Here is an 18,793-nt window from a genome sequence, read left to right as displayed (position 1 = left end):
ATTTTCAAGTTTATGCCTATGTATATATTAATGTAAATATATATATATACTGCATTATGTACCTTTAAATATATATATTTTATCAATGCTAGATGTTTTACTTATATTTACAAATGTACAGTTTATGCTGTGTGAAGAAAATATTACTGAAACACTAGAACTTTTTTCAACTGTATTAGACAGAGTTAAGGTGCTGGGCACAATGGCTGAAATGCAGCAATTTCCCTTGTCATTAAAATATTGTGTAATTGTCAATAAAAACACAGAATTTCAACCCAATATCATATTTGAGACAGGTCGGCTAATTTCTAAGCACCTCACACATAGCTAAATTGCTGCTGGTCTACGATTCCACATGAAGCATTAAATTTGAAAAAGGGCCACAGAGCTGCAGGTTCTAATATTACTGCCTCTCCACTGCACTCTGTCACTGTCGTCCTTGTACAATAAACTAATCCTAAAAATGTACACAACAGCATGTAATGGTTCCCTGGTAAGCTTTATGAAGGGACCAAGTTGACACCAGAATTAGTACAGCAGAAAAGTGAAGGCGAAGACTCCAAAAAAATGGAGTGCAGAAGAATGTTCCTTGTGTCTTGTCTGTGATTTCAGCATTATACGCACTAGCCCTGACTAAAGCAAAACATTAAATAAATGCATTCATTTTCAGGTGTTATGTGAATTTGTGGAACATATTACAATATTGTTTAAGAGGCCACGATTTCACAAACTGGTAAAAACGTTGGCTTTATATAATTACATTGTGACAAATCTACAAGTAGCTAATAGTAATCAGTTCCACCGCAAAAGGAACTGGCCTAGTTATGAAGTTAAAAGGGACCGTCTCCCATATTTCAACGATTTAAGACACGAGGTCATTCGCGGTCCATTCAATAATGCAGTTTTTAAAGCCATTACAATGATTATTAAAATTAAATGGCTTATTGCTGGCGGCAGTTATGTTTTTAACGTCTGTATGTTTATGTATGTGTAATGATGTTTAAATATAATGGCAGACTCTCATCTTATTCATCCTATTGATAAGGAAGCTCTGCGACGACAAGCCTATAACAACTCATATAACTAAAACAGACACAGTTCTAGATAATAATAAATACAGAGTGAAACAAAATTATTCCTAAATTATGCAGTAGACCACAATAAGACAAAGCTTTGTAATGACTTTCGAAGATTCATGAATAGGAACAAGCTGGTCACACACACACACACACACACACACACACACACACACACACACACACACACACACAGAAAAAAATCCAGAAACTAACTTCTCAAAAAGTCTAGCCAATGTTTAACGGCAAATAGCAAATTCGTGCAGGGGCATCGGGGTTGGTTTGTGTGTGTGTGTATATGTGTGAGTGAGTGAGTGAGTGAGTGAGTGAGTGAGTGAGAGAGAGAGAGAGAGAGAGAGAGAGAGAGAGAGAGAGAGAAAGAGAGAAAGAAGCCTGCCGAAGAGGGGAGCCCTCTCTGCAGAACAGTCGAAGCTGCCACCCAACCGTCACGCAAATACAACCTCCCTTAGCAGGCGACAAACATCGTGTGGATTTACTGCTTATAGTCTACTTGTTGACGTTCGTGATTTGTGAAAAACAGGGAAGGATGGCCCATCGAATCGGCAGCAAACGTTTATCTGTTCGAGTATACCATGAAGATGATGCTAAAAATACACTTGGAAAGGAGAGTAGCTAATAAACTACAATCTCACAGGCGACATAAGGGTTGGCGTTCCTGTCTTGAGTCTGTCCCCACGAAACACGGGTACGTAGCGCAGTCTCACGTTGGCATGTTTACCGCGATTTACGAGATCAATATTCTCTATAGTTTGTTGGCTATTTATATTAACATGTGACAAATTAATCTAAATCTGTGTTTAAAGGTGTGTAATTTATGAAGTTATGGATTGTAGTTTCTCTGGAGGAATATCACATATTTACGGACATTATGTCCAGTTTTGGACGATGATCTTTGATATAAACAACCTATGTTAAATCTTAATTTGTAAAGAAGATTTTTTGTAAACTTTTAGAAACAGCAAGAACACATGGGTCACTTTGTACTGGCAGAATACTATGCGAAAATGCACAATATAAAACCCGCTATTCAAACTATTGTTCAAACTACATCACACTTCTCCATATATATGTTATGCCTATATTTAATGGGCTATTCCTTGTAACATTTTGTGTCCAACTGATCTTATAGTCTATACAAAATATTGTACTACTACACGAATCCCCAGACCAACAAAAAGACTTGCCAAGAAGTTAATCTGTTTTAAATTATAAATATAACCTGTTTATCTGTGTTAGTTAAGTTAAGCTTTAGGAGGGATGAGTAGGACAGAGGACCACCTTCAAATGTCAAGTCGGTATACACAGTCACTGTTTCAAAGGACTGTATGATTCACGCTTAGGCTAATCCATATAAATTGAGTTCAATGTCAGAAAAAGTGAAGAGACGCTGAAGAGAATGAATGGTTTGTTAGGGGTGCTGGTTTCAGCACTGGACAGCGATCATTTAAAGGCAAGTTAACTGCAATTTAACCCTACAGTGAGGCGGGAAGAACCTGTCTGCATGATTATAATCACAAAGACATTCTGATTAGTGGATGGAGAACCTGGCATTGTGTGTTAGTTACCTCTTTATGTTGATTCTAAAGTTCTGATTACTTTACTTTCATCCCTTTTTGCAGATGCAAGAATGAAGGCGTACGGATCCAAATTTAGGCAATAACTCTCTTCCAAGGTTGTGTCTTAGACACGTTCAACAATACTCTTTTGGTCTTCTCTACAAAGAAAGCACTATAAGAGATGATTAAAACTGGCTCTCGTTCCACCACCTCCCTACCACCGGAGCCAGTGGAAATTATCCGGAGTAAAACATGCTCCCGCCGGGTGAGACTGAATGTTGGTGGACTCCTACATGAGGTGCTATGGAGAACGCTGGACCGGCTACCTCGAACAAGACTCGGTAAATTACGAGACTGCAACAATCATGAATCCATAATGGAGGTATGCGATGACTATAACCTGGACGATAATGAGTACTTCTTTGACAGACATCCAGGGGCCTTCACGTCCATTCTGAATTTCTATCGTACGGGAAAGTTGCACATGATGGAGGAAATGTGCGCTCTCTCATTCAGCCAAGAACTGGACTTCTGGGGTATAGATGAAATTTACCTGGAGTCCTGCTGCCAGGCTCGGTACCACCAGAAGAAAGAGCAGATGAACGAGGAGTTGAAGCGAGAGGCTGAAACCATGAGGGAGAGGGAGGGTGAAGAGTTCGACAATACCTGCTGCATGGAGAAGCGCAAGAAACTCTGGGATCTTTTAGAAAAGCCCAACTCATCCTTCGCAGCAAAGGTGAGTGCTGCATGGAGAGCTGGCCTGCTTCTGATTCACCCGATGGCCTCATTTTGTTCCCCATCTAAAACCCTTCATATGTCACTGCATAAATGCACCTGTTTAAATGGTCCAGCATGCTGTTTCCAGTGTTCTAACGTACTGAGCCTAGCTCTGTCATATATCCTAGGTCCAGCATAGTATATACATTTAAAAACAGGGCTTTTTAAAAAGGGGTTATCAAAGAATGCATCCTGACATCTTTCAGATGTGCAGTAATGGAGATGTAATAATAACCTACATAAAACTGGAGCAGGGCAAAGTGACAGTGCTATAATTTGAATTACATGGGAGTGGTCCAGAAGAGCCAATATCCTTTGCTCTATCCTATGTGTTCTAAGTAAGTGCTTTCATGTCATTTTCCATATCAAGCTAATTGCAAAACGCTATGCTGATCAATTCAAAGTAATGCACCAGAGTGTTCCTGAGAGGCCTCCAGAATCTGTATAATGGAGCTCCAGTGGTGTGTGCATGGCATTAGCTCCACTGCAGGAGATAGGGTTGATATTATCAGTAATCACATGCTTTTAGCCCACAAATGCTCTTGAACTCTACATTTATCTAAACTAGTGACAGACTGTTAGGTCAGAATGGAGTAGACCTCTGCCATTTCTACAGTCCTATGAAAATATATTATACTGTGACGCAGTATCTGCATTACCTGATAGTGCTGAGTTATTTTTGCTGTTGCAGAAATGTAAAAAAAATAAATAAATTTTATCACTGCTAAACAATTACTATTACATCTGTAATACTACTACTTCATTACATTAAACTTTTTTATAATAAAAATAAATGTAGGCATATTCATCATACATATAATTGCAAAGTGCAAATAGGGGCCACACCTATAACTAATTCATGTACATTAATATAAATGCTTGTCAAGTCTAATTAGCAGTGCACACTACAGTCAAGCAATACCCAGTGAGTAGCACATTAGGCAAATACATCACAGTTCAATTAGCTTGAAAGGGATTTGCATTGTATATTCATCCTGCAGATCTACATGCTGATTATCACAACACTGTCAGATGACTTTGGAGGATATTTTCCACTCTTCCACAAGTGACAGACAGTTCCCCTTGAGAGCTGTAGAGTATGGAGAACCATTGGCCAGAAGAAGTAGGAGACATAAAAACACAAGATATGGTTCTTGCTATTGCACTTACTTAGACCGAAGCATTCCATTGTATATTTCAGCACTGGGTTTCTTTGGTAACACTTAGCCACAGAAGTGTCTATAATCATAGAGAGACACAGTTCAGTTTGAAGAGCATTGTGCACCTACTTAAGTGGACTCTCTGTGGTATCCTAAAGAGGGCTTTTTTTTTACATTTTTCAGTCATATGCGCTTTCTCAAGAGTTTGTCTCTGAAACAGTGCCTTTCTTACTTCAGACACAGACAGAAGTAGTTGAGAGAGAGCATCTTTAATCACACACTCATCCTTTTCAGTTGTTTTTTTCTTCTTACATCAGTATTACTCTCTTTGGTGCCTCTCCCAGCTCTTATAAAACATACAGGGCTGGTATCCCAGATACAGATTAAGCCTAAACAGACTAAAAAGAATCTGCAGTGGTAATTCACCATTGGCACTGCACTTTAGTTCAAGGATAGGCTTAATCTAGGTTTGGTAAACCATCCCATTTCTGAATGACAATAACTATTTTGTAGACAATCACAGATAAAAAATTTTAAACAAGAAACAAAAATGATTTTAAAAGTGTGCGTTTTCCGAATCAACCAGCATAATTCACAATCACCTACATACTAGAGCTGCTGCCTTTCTCAAATATACGAGTCATTGGCCTCGTGCAAACCTGCTGCGTGGCATGTGAGCAAGAGTCTGATAAGTTGTGCAAATCCTGTGAGACTAATGTGACCCTGCTGGATATTCCCACCTCCACTTGTCCTTTGTGCCCCAGAGGGAGCCTCAACCTCTACAGCATCCTCCCAGCATCATCTTCCTCAGCTCAGCAGAGCATAAGGCATACGGCAGACTCTGAAAGCCTTTCCAAGCCGACTTTCACTGCAGAGAAAGCAGTAGCTACACACGTAATCTGAGGCATAAATGATTGGCATCAGCTTCTAACTTCTTGGTTGTGTAAAATAAGCTTTGATATTTTGTGTAAAAAAAAGTCTTGATATATTTTTAGGCAGGTCTCACTGGAACAGAAGTATACAGGAGTTTTTTTCTCTTGTTCATGTGTATTTCTCTTGCTCCCATTTGTACTGTATGTGTTGAGATCTTAAAAACAATGACAGTTTTGTATGTATTATATGATGGCCTCCCTTCTTCATGCTAGCAAATTTCAAAGCTCTGATAGTGTAGAGAGAGTTAGTGGGGAATGAGTGTGAGAGAATGAATGAAAGAGAAGATGGTGCCATTTATTGCACCGTCTGGGCTGAAAAGCCCTTTAGTCCCATGCTCTCATGCTGGTGCCGTGGATGACTGCACAATAAAAGTGTCAGCAGAGGGTTTAACAGCAGCTGTGCGGCAGCAAGCTTGTTTCTCTGTGCTTAATTGCAGGTCAGCAGGGTTAGAATTGTGCCACACCCCTTACACAGATTCCACCGCATGCATTTTTCAGCATGGATGAATTTTTAATAGTGCATTAATTATGCTTGACTTTGTGCCGAGACCAGGGAAGGTGCAATATGGACTATCCATAACTCTCACTGTCACCCTCCTGCCCAATACTGTAGAGTTATCACCTCCAAAAATACATACAGGAGACAGACTTCTCCATGGGTGAGATTCTTCACTATCAGAAAGCCTGTGTAATATGTACCCTTTGCTTGGAGTAAGTTCTATGTATTAATTTACATTAGCTTGTCATATCTTATAGAGAGATTCAGAAGAGTATTGTGTTCAAGAGACCCAGAAATGTGTTTGAGATTGTTAATGCAAAATATGAATATTTTGTTGTGCAAGATGTAGTTTGGTTGTTATGAGAGGAGCAGCAGAAGGTGAATAGCCACTCTGAAACCAGAGTAAAGTGTTTTACCTGCCAGGCTTGAGAGGATAATAGGTATTTGATTGGGACATAACATGAAGCATAAGGCAGAGTTTACATTTTCCTAAAAGCAAAAGCAAATCTTAATTAAGTGATGCATATGTGCAGAGAATAAAAATTCAACCACAGGTGACTCATTCATACCTTCTAGCACAGATAAGGTGCCATCTTATCCCAAAGATATCCTACACTTTTCCAGCGATGGGGTGGTGGAAAGCAATCACACTCCACTAGAGCTCAGTTAAGACTCTCTGTCCTCTAAAAGTCAAACACGGGAATCTAAAACCACTGCATTGCTGACCTGAGAAAAGTAGTATTTCAAGGGACAGTGAAAGCTTATTCTTTGAGTTATGTGCCCAAGTCTTTGTACATTAGTAATTATTGGACTTCTGATCTAATTCTGACATTTGATATGTGAACTCTCTGTGAGTCAGGGAAAAAAAAAAAAAGCTTCAATCATTTGAAATGGCTATGTGATTGTTATCAAATTGAGTAGCGGTTGAAAATCAGTGCCCTTCACCTTTAATCAACAAATTACACTTCAGTTATGGACCAAGTCATGCTGGAAGTCTTCCCTTTACTGTTTCCTTCACAATTGCCTGACTCATTTCCACAGCTGGTGGAACTCATGGTGGTTGCATTAAGATGCAACCCGAGCTGGATGGCGCAAGGACAGGCCATCCACAGGCATCAGAGTGAAGACAAAAATACCACACTGACCACAAAACCTCAAGGGGCAGTATCTGTGTGGTTGGTAATATTCACACAATCACACACACACACACACACACACACACACACACACACACACACACACACACAGAAAGAGAGAGAGAGAGAACCAACTGAAGATGCATTATGTCTTCATTTTAATTTCCACCTAAAAGAGTTGGAAAAGGAAGAAATAGCTTCTGTTCATGTTGATATGACCTGGCACCCATCATTGCTGACATAAGTCCTGTAAAAATCTTTAGGGCAGCCTACTCTCTGCCTCTCATATTTGTTTCACTTTATAGAGGGATGTATGGAATTAAACAGTCAGCAGAGAGAATTATATTTTCCATCCACTCCTAGACCCTGGCCGAACAAACACATATCAAGAGTGTAGCCTGTTTGCATAAACTCTGTGTGATGGTATTAGTGTTACATGCAGTATGTACTGTGAGTTCTAATGGAGGTTTTGAATCTGTGCCTGTTTTCTATAAGATTCATGTACATTGTCAGATAGTTGACCCACAAGGAACAAGGCTGCTCTGAATGATTCTTTAACGACCCTGATCTTGCCTTTGAACTTGAATGGAAGAAGACTATTTTAATTGGCACTCCCTAAATTTAGACAATGCCATTGGACAAGGAGAGCACGGAAAGGCTATGCTTTGTTTTTAAACAATGAACAGAGCTTAGTGTTATAGACTCTTGGGCACAGATGCTGTTTGATTATTAGGTTAAAAACTCCCATTAGTGAAACTGCTTATCATTAACATCAACTGCTATGTCAGCATGCATCAGGAATCAGGACTGGGCTGTTGGTGATGCAGCCACTGTTTAGTTCACATGTTAAGCTATTTAAGCCTGTATGCCCATTTACAGAGCCTACAAAGGTTGGCAATGAGGAATCCACAGTGGAGGCAGGCTGTTCCATTCCATGAAGATTAGGATATGTACACTCTTAGCTACTGCCTGTGGGTGAGGTTGGGTTTATGTGGTCTGAATGCTCATTGATAAAGGTAATTTATTACAGATCTCAGTACAGTTCTCTGGGATGCAGAAAGAATGTAAGTTTAAAGCAAATGGTGTCTCTGTGAATTTTCCAACATGACTGCCATAGTCTATTCAGCTTTCACCAAAATTGGGTAGTTGCCTTTGATAACAATCCATTTATAGTACACAGTGGTTTTCATCAGACTGTTTCCAAGAAGATACAGTGGCCTACTGTCATGAAATGAAACATTTGCCTTCTAAAACTATCGTTGTAAGAGTGTGATTCATTTCTCTACCCAAAATTCAAATGATTGTAGTAAGACCATTGAGAGGCCTGGTTGAGAGCGGCAGTTCAGGGTAATTAACTCACTCATTGGGCTTCCTGAAAACCAGCTCTGGTATTAGAGCCTGCCAACCTGTTCAGGGTTGCTAGGGAGATAGGTGACCTTCATTAGCATATTCCTGTAAGGGGAGGGCCATGAAGCATTTGTACTAAAAGGTCTAACACTACCTCTCTCATGAGATTTTCTTCCAACATTTACACAAACATGCACACATACATACACACCTTAGCATATTTAGACCTGGATAAAATGGAAATATTCACAGCTAGAAGTGAATTGGATAGATGCAACATAGTCTGGCTGTAATGGGGAGTGGTCATAAACAGTACAATAGTTTGTTGTGCAAGTGTAACCTAGAATTATTTCTGTTCTGGGACCATTTTCACCATATACAAATGTGTTACAATTAAGAAAGGTCATAATCGGAAAAAACAACAACCTTATAAATCAAGTAGTTTTTAATTTTTTAGCAGCAAAGAGCCACGGGTTTGCTGCAGTCATTGTTCCTAAATGTTTTCAATGGCTAAGAAAAAGAATGGTACAGATAATTAGGCCATTCAAAAAAGGAGGTACTTTCTCTTCAGGTGGTCATGCACTACTGTGGCGCTTCAGCACCATGCACAAGTCAGCTTATTTCAGATGCCTTCCTAGCACACTTCTATGGAAAGTGTTCTTGGTCTTTCACTGTGTACCACTTTTTTTCCAGGTGTGGTCTTTACCTTTTTAACCTTTTATCTTTTACATTTTTATGTATTTTTTCCCTCTCTGGAAGTAATAACTAAAGAAACCTTATGCCAACATTTTTATCATAACTATTAGCACTGTCTTTGATTTTTTGCCATAACCCTACAAGACAGCATTTACTGAAGAGGCCAGTGATGAGGAGCCTTAAGCAGGTGAGAAGTCAAACATGTCTCAGTGCCATGGCTAAGCATTTATTCAATTATAATGGAGTTGTAATCATTTTCCAATAACTAGGTGTGTGTGCGGGGGGGGGGGGGGGGGGGGGGGGTGGTGCAGGTGTGAAGGGAAAAAGTGATACAGCAAGTGAAACAGCAGGCAGAAAACAACTGAAAAAAGACCACAACCCTTCTACTCCATTGCTCTGCACCTGCTCCACTCTGCAGAAAACTTAGCATTAAAACACCAAGTAGAGTAGAACACCTGAAACACTTTCTAACCATACACTGTGCCCTGGAGAGGCTGATCCAAGCATTGCATTCACTAGCACTCCCAAGCCAATATTGGCACTTAACAGCAATCCAGCCTGGAGCACTGGACTAGCAGGATGTACCACCATTAAATGTGAATCACTGCAGAAATATAGGGCTTTGATGCTATAGTCTGATAGTGCTATCTCCTATAAGAACGCAGAGTTCCACTTTTAGATCAGCCTGCTGCTCATTTCCTCATATCACTGTAACAACAGTAAAGCAGATGCATTATTAATTGGTGAGGTGACATCTAGACACAGTTTAATTAACAGAGTGTCTTTTAACATACTCTGTGCATGTCATCTAAAACCAAAGGCCAATCCTATCCATGTGGACTGTGGACTGTGTCCAGGCTAGAATACTATTTGACAGTAAAGTGCATGTTCTTTTTCTTTTTTAGCACAGGTCTAAATAAAGCTTAAATAAAGCCTTTATCATATATATATATATATATATATATATATATAAATTTCATTTAATTTTAACCCAAATTAAATCATTTTGTTATAAGTTGTGATTGTTTCAAGACTATCATCCATCCATCCTTATGGTGAAATACAACCATAAGATTTTACTTTTGCTACCAAGCCTTTCAATCCTTCCAACAATACTAATATTTTATTGATACAATTTATGGTGCAGTTACATTTTTTTTGCCAATTTTGGTCATTTCAGTTATGAGTCCTTATACCATGTAACTGCAGGCTTCCATCAATCTGTGCAGGCTTCCACCACCAGCTATGCAGCATTGTCTTACAGATGCAACTAAGATCTTGAATCTTCACACCATCAGGTAGATGCCTGATTCAGTCTATACTCCATTTTGGAATGGACATGCAGTAACTACCACTGTCCAGATTGACTGTCTGGGAAAGTAGCTAAATGCAGTGCATCAAATGGATGGAATCCGAACAGTGTCAAGATGCTGGGTGGATCTATATGGTCCGTGTGTTTGGTTGGGCCTCACATGGGAGTAAACCAACACTAAAGTTAAATAATATTTAAACTTTTGATTGTATTCTTTAATTAGAACATTGACAGACGCAGTAACCCTGTGTGGCAGACAAACAAGAATTCACTCTCTACAGTCCATTGCTCTATTGACTTTGCCAACACTGCTCCATGGCAAAGCGAATCAGCTGTCATGTAGTAGCTTGCTCTGTTTTGCGTGGCTTTGGCCAATCAGTAATTACCTGACACAGACATCCTCCACCTGCCAACTCCACTCTACAAGAGCCAGCAGGCATGATAAATAAAAGATCAACTGGATGAATGAGTGCAGTCAAGAGCTATAGACACACACAATGGCCCAATCATTCAGGCTTCAGCTCCAGCATTATGAACTAAGTGAAATCATTTAATCAGAGTTGTGGTGTAGCTGTGCTGTGCTGGAAGACTGGAGTTGGAGATCCCATCTTGGAGTTAATGAAGAGTGTGACTAAGGTGAGTTCAAGGACTTGGAGTACTAGAAAGCACCAACCCCATCAATGTTGAGTTACCAAATCATCAGGCATTAGGGGGACATTGGTGTAACAAAGAAATTTGGATAGGGTTTGCAGCCTGTCTGCTTGACTGTAAGTAGGCTGTTTGGTCACATGAGACATGGAAAGTCATTTGCTGATAAGTTGCTTACTGAATTGAATCTGGAACCAAGAATGTTTCAAGTAAACTGGAAATGGTGTAAATCTCTCTGCACAGTGTTATGAGAGAGATGTTTAGAGGTCTTTTCAGAAAAATGCTTGTTTTGAAAACCCTCCGTTACAGTCATGACAATGTCGGCAACAAAGCACTTTTTGTACCCGAATACACAGTGCTGACATTAACTACAGTTTGGTGAGAGATGGATAATTGATAGAAGACTCGTATGGCTATCCAGATGGGAGAAACCTCTTTGGGTGTAGTTTTAGACAAACACACAGAGAGAAAACATTGAACAAATACACATGGCTTGTTCATAGCATAGCCCTACAAAGATCACAAGCAAATCAGACATGATGGGAGATAGCACAGACAAGGCAAATAAAAGTAATAGCATTGTAAGGTTATGAAAACAAATATTACAATTTATGACAAAATATAGTAGTGGAATGAATAGTGAGTATGAGTAGTGGAAATATATTAAGAGCTTTCTACAGGTAATATTAATGAAACTTGTTCAGAATGACACAAAATGAATTTAATTAGAGATCTTTTTTTTTTAAACTATATGTCAATGACTAAAATCAGCATACAATTTTAGAGGATAAATATATAAGAAAATATCCACTGTTAGAGAGCTCACATGCAAATAGATATAAAAATATATGTAGCCATATACTTACTGTCATAGTTGCATAGCTATGCTACTGTCACATAGCTACATGACCATTATGTTGCAATTTCCAGTTGACTGACACTTGGTTAAACAAAGTTGGTAATAAGCTCACCTACAGAAAGGATTATAAGATGGCAAAGGCCTTTCCTGGGTTCAGAGGGTGTTCCCTTCTGCTCCTCTGATACACACTTTATTTGATCCATGGGGTATATGGAGTTGAAAGGGCAAATACGGCACCCATGTGTGGCTTCTATCGATTCACCTGCTACCCATTCCCCAACACCTACCTAGAATAGGAAAGAATGTTGGTTGCCATAGCAATGGACCACAGAAGATGTTACCAAGCGGATGTTTGCTAGTCCAGAGGGAGGAATTGGTTAGAAAGAGTCGGGGTGGATTTCTGAGTCAGTGCCCTCACAGTCATCTCCTACAGAAAATCAGCTATTGAGCCACATCTCTGGGAGTTACTCTGAGGACAGAGAAGCCACCAGCAGCAGCAGCTAGTGTTGGGGACAGAGTGCAAACAATGTGCACTTGAAAGCAACGACCTTAAGTCTAACCCTAAAATATCAATAGCAGTCCACTACAGTAGGGTTAACTAGAGCAGTGTTTCTCATCCCAGTTCTCAAGACCCACTGGATGGTCCATGTTTTTACTCTTATACAGGTCCTAATGTGCCTATACCAAAGCCTTAAGAACACTCAATGCTTAGTCCAGGCATAGTGGGAACTGGGTTAGCACAAAAGCATGGACCATGCAGTGGATCCCCATAATTAGATTGAGAAACACTACTCTAGAGGACCAGAACTGCACTGCTGGAATAGTAGAGTCCAGTTCCAAGAGGGATGGAGAAGTAATTATTATTCAGGATGATGATCTGATGATTAGGAAAAATGAAAGAAGTGGAGGGAGAGAAAAATATTAAGGCGACAAATGAGATAGAGAGATGAGGAGAATGTAGTGAAAGAGTAAGAGATATGTCTGAAAATGATAGTAAGGCTTGGAATATTGCATACCTGTGTATAGTTTCCAGCTCTGCAGTGAGACACACTCCCCAGAGACTTATAAAAAATAATTTGTAAAGTAGTTGTGCTCAAACTCACACACCAACCCACTCACACTTTTCTGTCTGACACTCGCACAGCCAATCTGGGTTGCGCTGTAAGTGATTTGTACTGACAGGAGCTGAATCATTTGGTCACGCCGCATCAGGGTGCCTCACAGTTGGATGATTTCCCAGAGGTCACTGCTCTGATTAAAGAGAACGGTGTAAGAAAGTCACCACAGGTGCCATGATATCATGCCTCAGGGAACAGAAAGAGAGCCAGGGGACAGGCCAAGCCCTCTGGAGGGATGAGATAGAGAGAGGGACAGAGAGAGAAGACAGAGAAGAGAAAGAAAGAGAAAGATACTACAAGGAGAGAGAAACTTCAAAGAGACAGAAGAGAGTAGAAGGAAAGCCAAAGAGAGAAAAGAGGAGACATAGAGAGTGAGTGATCAAGAGAAGAGAGAGAAAGAGAGAGAGAGACAATACATGAAAGAACTTATGGAAAGTATGTCTGTAGAGAACAGATATTCCATGTGCACACAGAGCTGGACAAGAATCAGACTGGGTGTTAGAGGAGAGAAGAGATGAGAGAAAGAGGAGAGAAAGATTAAGAGGAGCAAAAGAGAGAGACAAAGACAAGACGCAAGAGAAGTGAGTGAGTGAGAGAGAGAGAGAGAGAGAGAGAGAGAGAGAGAGAGAGATGGGGGAGTCTGGTGTTTTGTTGATTATTGCCATAAAGATGTGACCATGGAGACAATAGAGCCATGGCACTGGGTTGTGGAGTGGAACTTTTTCAGCAGTTTTCCATTGTATTTTAAATTGTGTTCACTAGCATTTATGCTCACCTAAACATTTTACCTGTGTACATATGTAAAATATGTAACACTATTTAACAGCATAAGTGTTTTTAAATAAGCGCCATCACTGTGTATTCTTTTACTGCAGGCACATGCTGATAGTGGGACAGCTTTTAGGATATAGGGCAGCAAGCCTGAATCATGAATAGGGGAAAAAGACAAACAACCTTTTCTTTCTTTACAGAGTGTATGGTAACCAGTTTATGATGAGTTTAACAGAATAAGTACGATATATTCTAGACCATTCAAAATTACAGTGTGAATAGTTGTGTTTAAAACATGAACAAAGTAACTTTATACAATAGTCTATTAGACTAAAGGATAAATATATAAAAATGGGGAAAAAATGAATAATAGAGAATCACCCACTTTTATTATTTTGTGAATAGTATTTTAGCTAAAGGAATCTTAAGTCCTAAGGCAGGCAGACACACAAGCACACACACACACACACAAACACAAATGCTAATTACGATAATGATGTGCATCTCCATAACTGAGATAGTAAAGTGTGTGTAGGGGTTGGTGATTTCGGTCTGTATATGGTAGCACGTCTGCTATCCATAGATGTGTGTCTTAATAGGTTCTGAACATAAGTATGAGGAAGAGTGTAGTTGATTGGTGCGAGAGAAAGAGGAGAAAGAGAGACTTTTCTAGGTCAGCACAGGCAAAGTGGTGTATCTGGATCAGGTTCTATTTAAAACCATGCTTTGGGTAAAATACATTTCATTGATATTCATATGTCTTAAAAGACCACAGGGTAATGCAAAAAGATTAATAATTTACAGCTTGGCAGAACATCTTATTTTGGTAGTCAAACAAACCAAACAGACCTTATCAGACATCTTTTAAGAGGTTGCTATGGCTTCAACACTTTCAAGGAATATAGGACAGTGATAAAGGCCATTAATCTGTTTGCTCTCCTAGCAATTTAGCCAGTTCCACATAAAACGCATTGCAATGATGCATGTAAACTCAGCAGCATGCAGTTGCTTTGACCCATCTAAGAGAAAAATATCAGGCTATTAAGCTATAATGACCTCAGGTGTTGCTACTATCCCAGCATGCTCCAGGCCACCAGTACTGCTGCTGCTGCACTGGGCCATGCTGACACACCGATTAACACATCCTGCATGGTTACCATAGCGAGCTGAGGTCCTGCAGGGAATGTACCCGTGCTAATCAGGAAGCTCCCATTTCTAGACTGTTCTTTTTAATGCAGACAGTAGGTAAGGAAGTGGTCCAGCTCAGCTCTAAGAGATTGTTTTTTTTTTTTCCTTAATAGAAATCTAATTTAGGTCAGCCCTGATATCTAAGGGAGCACCAGGTTTTAATGAAATAGCTGAGAAAGTGCTTATGTCTGAGGGAGAGCTGGACTGCATTGATGTAAGGTAGTGTACCATCTCTCTGTAATCAGCACGAGCTTTGGCTCTTAGCCCTGTAATTCGTCTACAGCAGTTGTTGAATTCTACTGTTACCCCCCCCCCACCCAGCCCTGAGTAATTCTTAATGCTTTAGCACCAGGAGTCCCAGTGGAATGCTTGACTCTTAGGAAGACCTCACTGGCCTTGGGTCAAGCCGCTCTTTAACAGACTTCTGGGAAATTCACGCAGAGTGGACAGACAGGTTTTAGAATGTTTCCCCCGAGTCAGTGTTTAGTGGGGGCAGCTATACCATGGCTCACATCCAGGGACTGCAGTTAGACTAGTTAGACAACCTCTATAAAAAGAGAAAGAAAGAGAGGGGGGGGGGGGGGCGTGAACATAGCTAGGCGTCAAGGAGATACCTCTACAAAGGCATATAACTGTAAAATTAAATATATATATATATATACCAACAATAAAACTTAAAAGAATCCCTTGGACTCCCCCATTACTGAGCAGGTACTTAGACATAAAATATAGCCCCTAAAATCTAAAAAAAAGCAAGCATGCCTGAGGCCATCTTAAATTAGCACACAGTTGGCCATTCTCAAACTATTCAGTATGATTCTGAGTGGATTATGTCCCTGACATCTGAAGTCAAGGTCTTTTAACACCCATTTCAAAAGTGGAAATAGGTTTGACCCCAATAACTACAGCGCATCTGTGTGAACGTTGTTCTGGAAGGTTTGCTGTAGTGTTATTAGTTTGAGACTTATAGATTTCCTTATGTAGCACAGAGACTTAAATAAAAGTCAGACTGGATTCATACCAAATCATTACACACCAGATCATATTTATACACCATAACTTACATGTTAACCAGAACAAAAACTAAATATTTGCATGTTTCATAGACTTCAAATTGCGGTACACAAGTAATAAGTGCAGTATAAACCTTTCTCAAGTGCACGGAGTGAGAAAAATCACATTATTCCATGGCTATATCAATTAATTTTCCACCATTTTAGAACACTGCAGTAACTGGTCTCTCTCTACACAACTCTGTAAAGATGGCCTGGTTCACCTGTCCAACACAGAGCAGGGGCTACAGCAGAACCTGCACCTAAAACAAACCATAACAATCATTTCCCAGAAAAGAGCCAGATCACAAGAAAACATAGCACACATAAAATGAATAAATACTGACTAATAAAAAAAGGTGTCTCCCTCACTCCTATCACTCTTAATGCTTTGCAATGCAGAGCTGAGCAGAGAGAAGCCAAACCAAATTATAACACTTCAAAACAAAATACTACATCACCCATTGGAGCGCACAAATACAGGCACAAAGCAAAATGCACTGCTATCTGGCCCTACAATGATAGCAGACTGTAGCAGACTACCTGCTCACAGTGGACCATGCTGACAAAGAACAGATGCTGTGAACACAGCCTGGCCATGCACACCAGTATGAGATATAAGAAGTCATGGCTGCCCAGAGAGAACAGAGACAGATACTGAGACTGTAGACAGGACTGTAGAAGCAACACTTTCTGACTAAAGGTAAAATAGTGATTGAATTTACTTTACAAAATTTGAGATGATACACCCAACTGTAGCTATGTGTCTAATACTGCTCAATCTATTAGGAGAAAATAGAGATAGCAGAACTTTAGCTGGATGATATACATCTGCCTGCCACCACATGAGAGACAGTGAGTAGACCACCCGAACACAACACGTGAGCATACAAACACACACACACACACACACACACACACACACACACACATACACACACACACACACATACACACACATACACACACATACACACACATACACACACATACACACACACACACACACATACACACACACACACACACACACACACACACACACACACACATACACACACACAGACACACACAGACACACACACACAGCCCTGGTTGAAAGCACCTTTATATTTGTTTAACTTTTTTTTTCCCCCCTCATCTTGACTACATATATTATTTCATGTTAATTACAGTTCTTTTCATGGAATTATTAGTAAGATATAGCAATTATTATGTTCTGTAATTTTGTAAATGTACAATCTTGCGGTTTTAATATTCTTTTGGCAATATTGTAAATGAAAAGCTGAATGGAAATGAAAGTAGAGAAAGAAAGAGAGAGACTATCAGCCAGAAGTTCTGCTTCTGCTTCTAGACAGAGGTACAAGTCTACCTCCTGATCTACACTCTTCCAGTCTTTCGCTCCTCTACAGTTTTGGTCCTATTGTTTTTCCGCTCCATCCCTTGCAACTGTCCATCTGTCTCACATAACCTCCCACCTCCTTATGCAATGTCCAATAAACTCTCAGCTCGCCCTTTTGCCCCACCCTTATTCAGTTCCACTCACATTAGGCCTTTTTTTATTATTATTTGTTTGTCATTCTATCCCATGCAAACGCATGTTTGATCAACCGTGTAATCGATGTTGTAATACAACAGTGCTGACTCAGAATACATATTAAATATTGCTGCTTTTACAAATCTCTTACACTGTGTGTGTGTGTGTGTGTGTCTGTGTATGTGTATGTGTGTGTGTGTGTGTGTGTGTGTGTGTGTGTGTGTGTGTGTACACAGATATTGATCAGGTTTCAAAACAGGACAGATTGTCTGTGCACTTATTATTACTGGAGATTCCTTTTTATGAAATAGTTTCTGATAGCAGTGGACCAGTAGGACAGAATGTATGAATGAGAATGACCACTACTTGGTGATCTATACTGTAGGGGTTAGAGATCTGTGGGAGATTCAGCTCTCATCCCAGTTTCCATGACTGGTTATATAGAGATGCCTCTCAGAACAACTTTGCTTATTAAAACCAAGCATTGAAAAAACTGGAATTCAAAATTAGAGCAGCTTAGTTTTGCTTGGTTCTTCCAGTGGCCAGCTTTAGGAATTTTTCCAGAAACTTTTATTTGTGTGTGTGTGTGTGTGTGTGTGTGTACCACTCAATTGTATCTTTTCGCCTTCAGCAATAGCAAAATAAAAGCAAGGCAAACATGCTAAATTAGCACATTCAACTATGATTGCTCTCACCAGGAAACAATAAAGGAAACCCACCAAATCCCAAAACCTAAGGGATGGGAAAACGGAAGGATTCCTACCAGGCACAACTTAATATATGCCTCAAAGCTGGCTGCCCATTTTATTTGTTATTTTATAGCATGCTTTGCATTTACTATTTTAAAACGATTATCCCTTTCAGGAATGAGTTCTGTTAAATAATGCAGTGCTTTGCTGAGTTATGGTTTTGGTTTTTTTGTTTTTTTTGCACAGCATTCTCACACGTTCGTTGTTAGTGTCCTGAAAACTGCTCAACTGTATTGTTATGTTACAATGTACAACTTTTAGTTTTCAGAGTTTCTAATGACACCATCGTGATTGTACTCACTGGTTTGAGAAACAATTCAACAATTCTCCATTTAATATAAATTTCATGTTGGACATTG

At 39.7% G+C, this 18,793-nt stretch overlaps 2 protein-coding genes across 3 annotated transcripts in view; both read left to right on the top strand.

Moving 5' to 3' along the window:
* LOC113569647 (prostacyclin synthase-like) overlaps positions 1 to 45 on the top strand; it is an 11,599-nt gene extending 11,554 nt beyond the window's left edge. Inside the window, exon 10 of the mRNA XM_026997604.2 lies at positions 1 to 45. This exon is cut by the window's left edge and continues 223 nt beyond it. The gene's annotated coding sequence lies outside the window, so the exon portion shown is untranslated.
* A 1,480-nt stretch (positions 46 to 1,525) lies between these two features.
* Positions 1,526 to 18,793, top strand: part of LOC113569648 (potassium voltage-gated channel subfamily B member 1-like) — a 35,013-nt gene continuing 17,745 nt past the window's right edge. The window contains exons 1-2 of one of the 2 annotated variants that reach the window (XM_026997605.2): positions 1,526 to 1,782; positions 2,717 to 3,389. In XM_026997605.2, coding sequence (XP_026853406.2) covers positions 2,835 to 3,389 — 555 coding nt within the window. In that variant the 5' untranslated portion in view covers positions 1,526 to 1,782; positions 2,717 to 2,834. Of the gene's footprint in view, positions 1,783 to 2,716; positions 3,390 to 18,793 lie in introns of those variants that run through there. The other variant, XM_026997606.2, reaches the window with a different exon arrangement.

Source organism: Electrophorus electricus, chromosome 3, assembly GCF_013358815.1.
Source record: "Electrophorus electricus isolate fEleEle1 chromosome 3, fEleEle1.pri, whole genome shotgun sequence".
Lineage (NCBI taxonomy): Eukaryota > Metazoa > Chordata > Actinopteri > Gymnotiformes > Gymnotidae > Electrophorus > Electrophorus electricus.
Note: the sequence above shows the minus strand (reverse complement) of the source record. Positions and strands in the feature narration are given on the sequence as shown.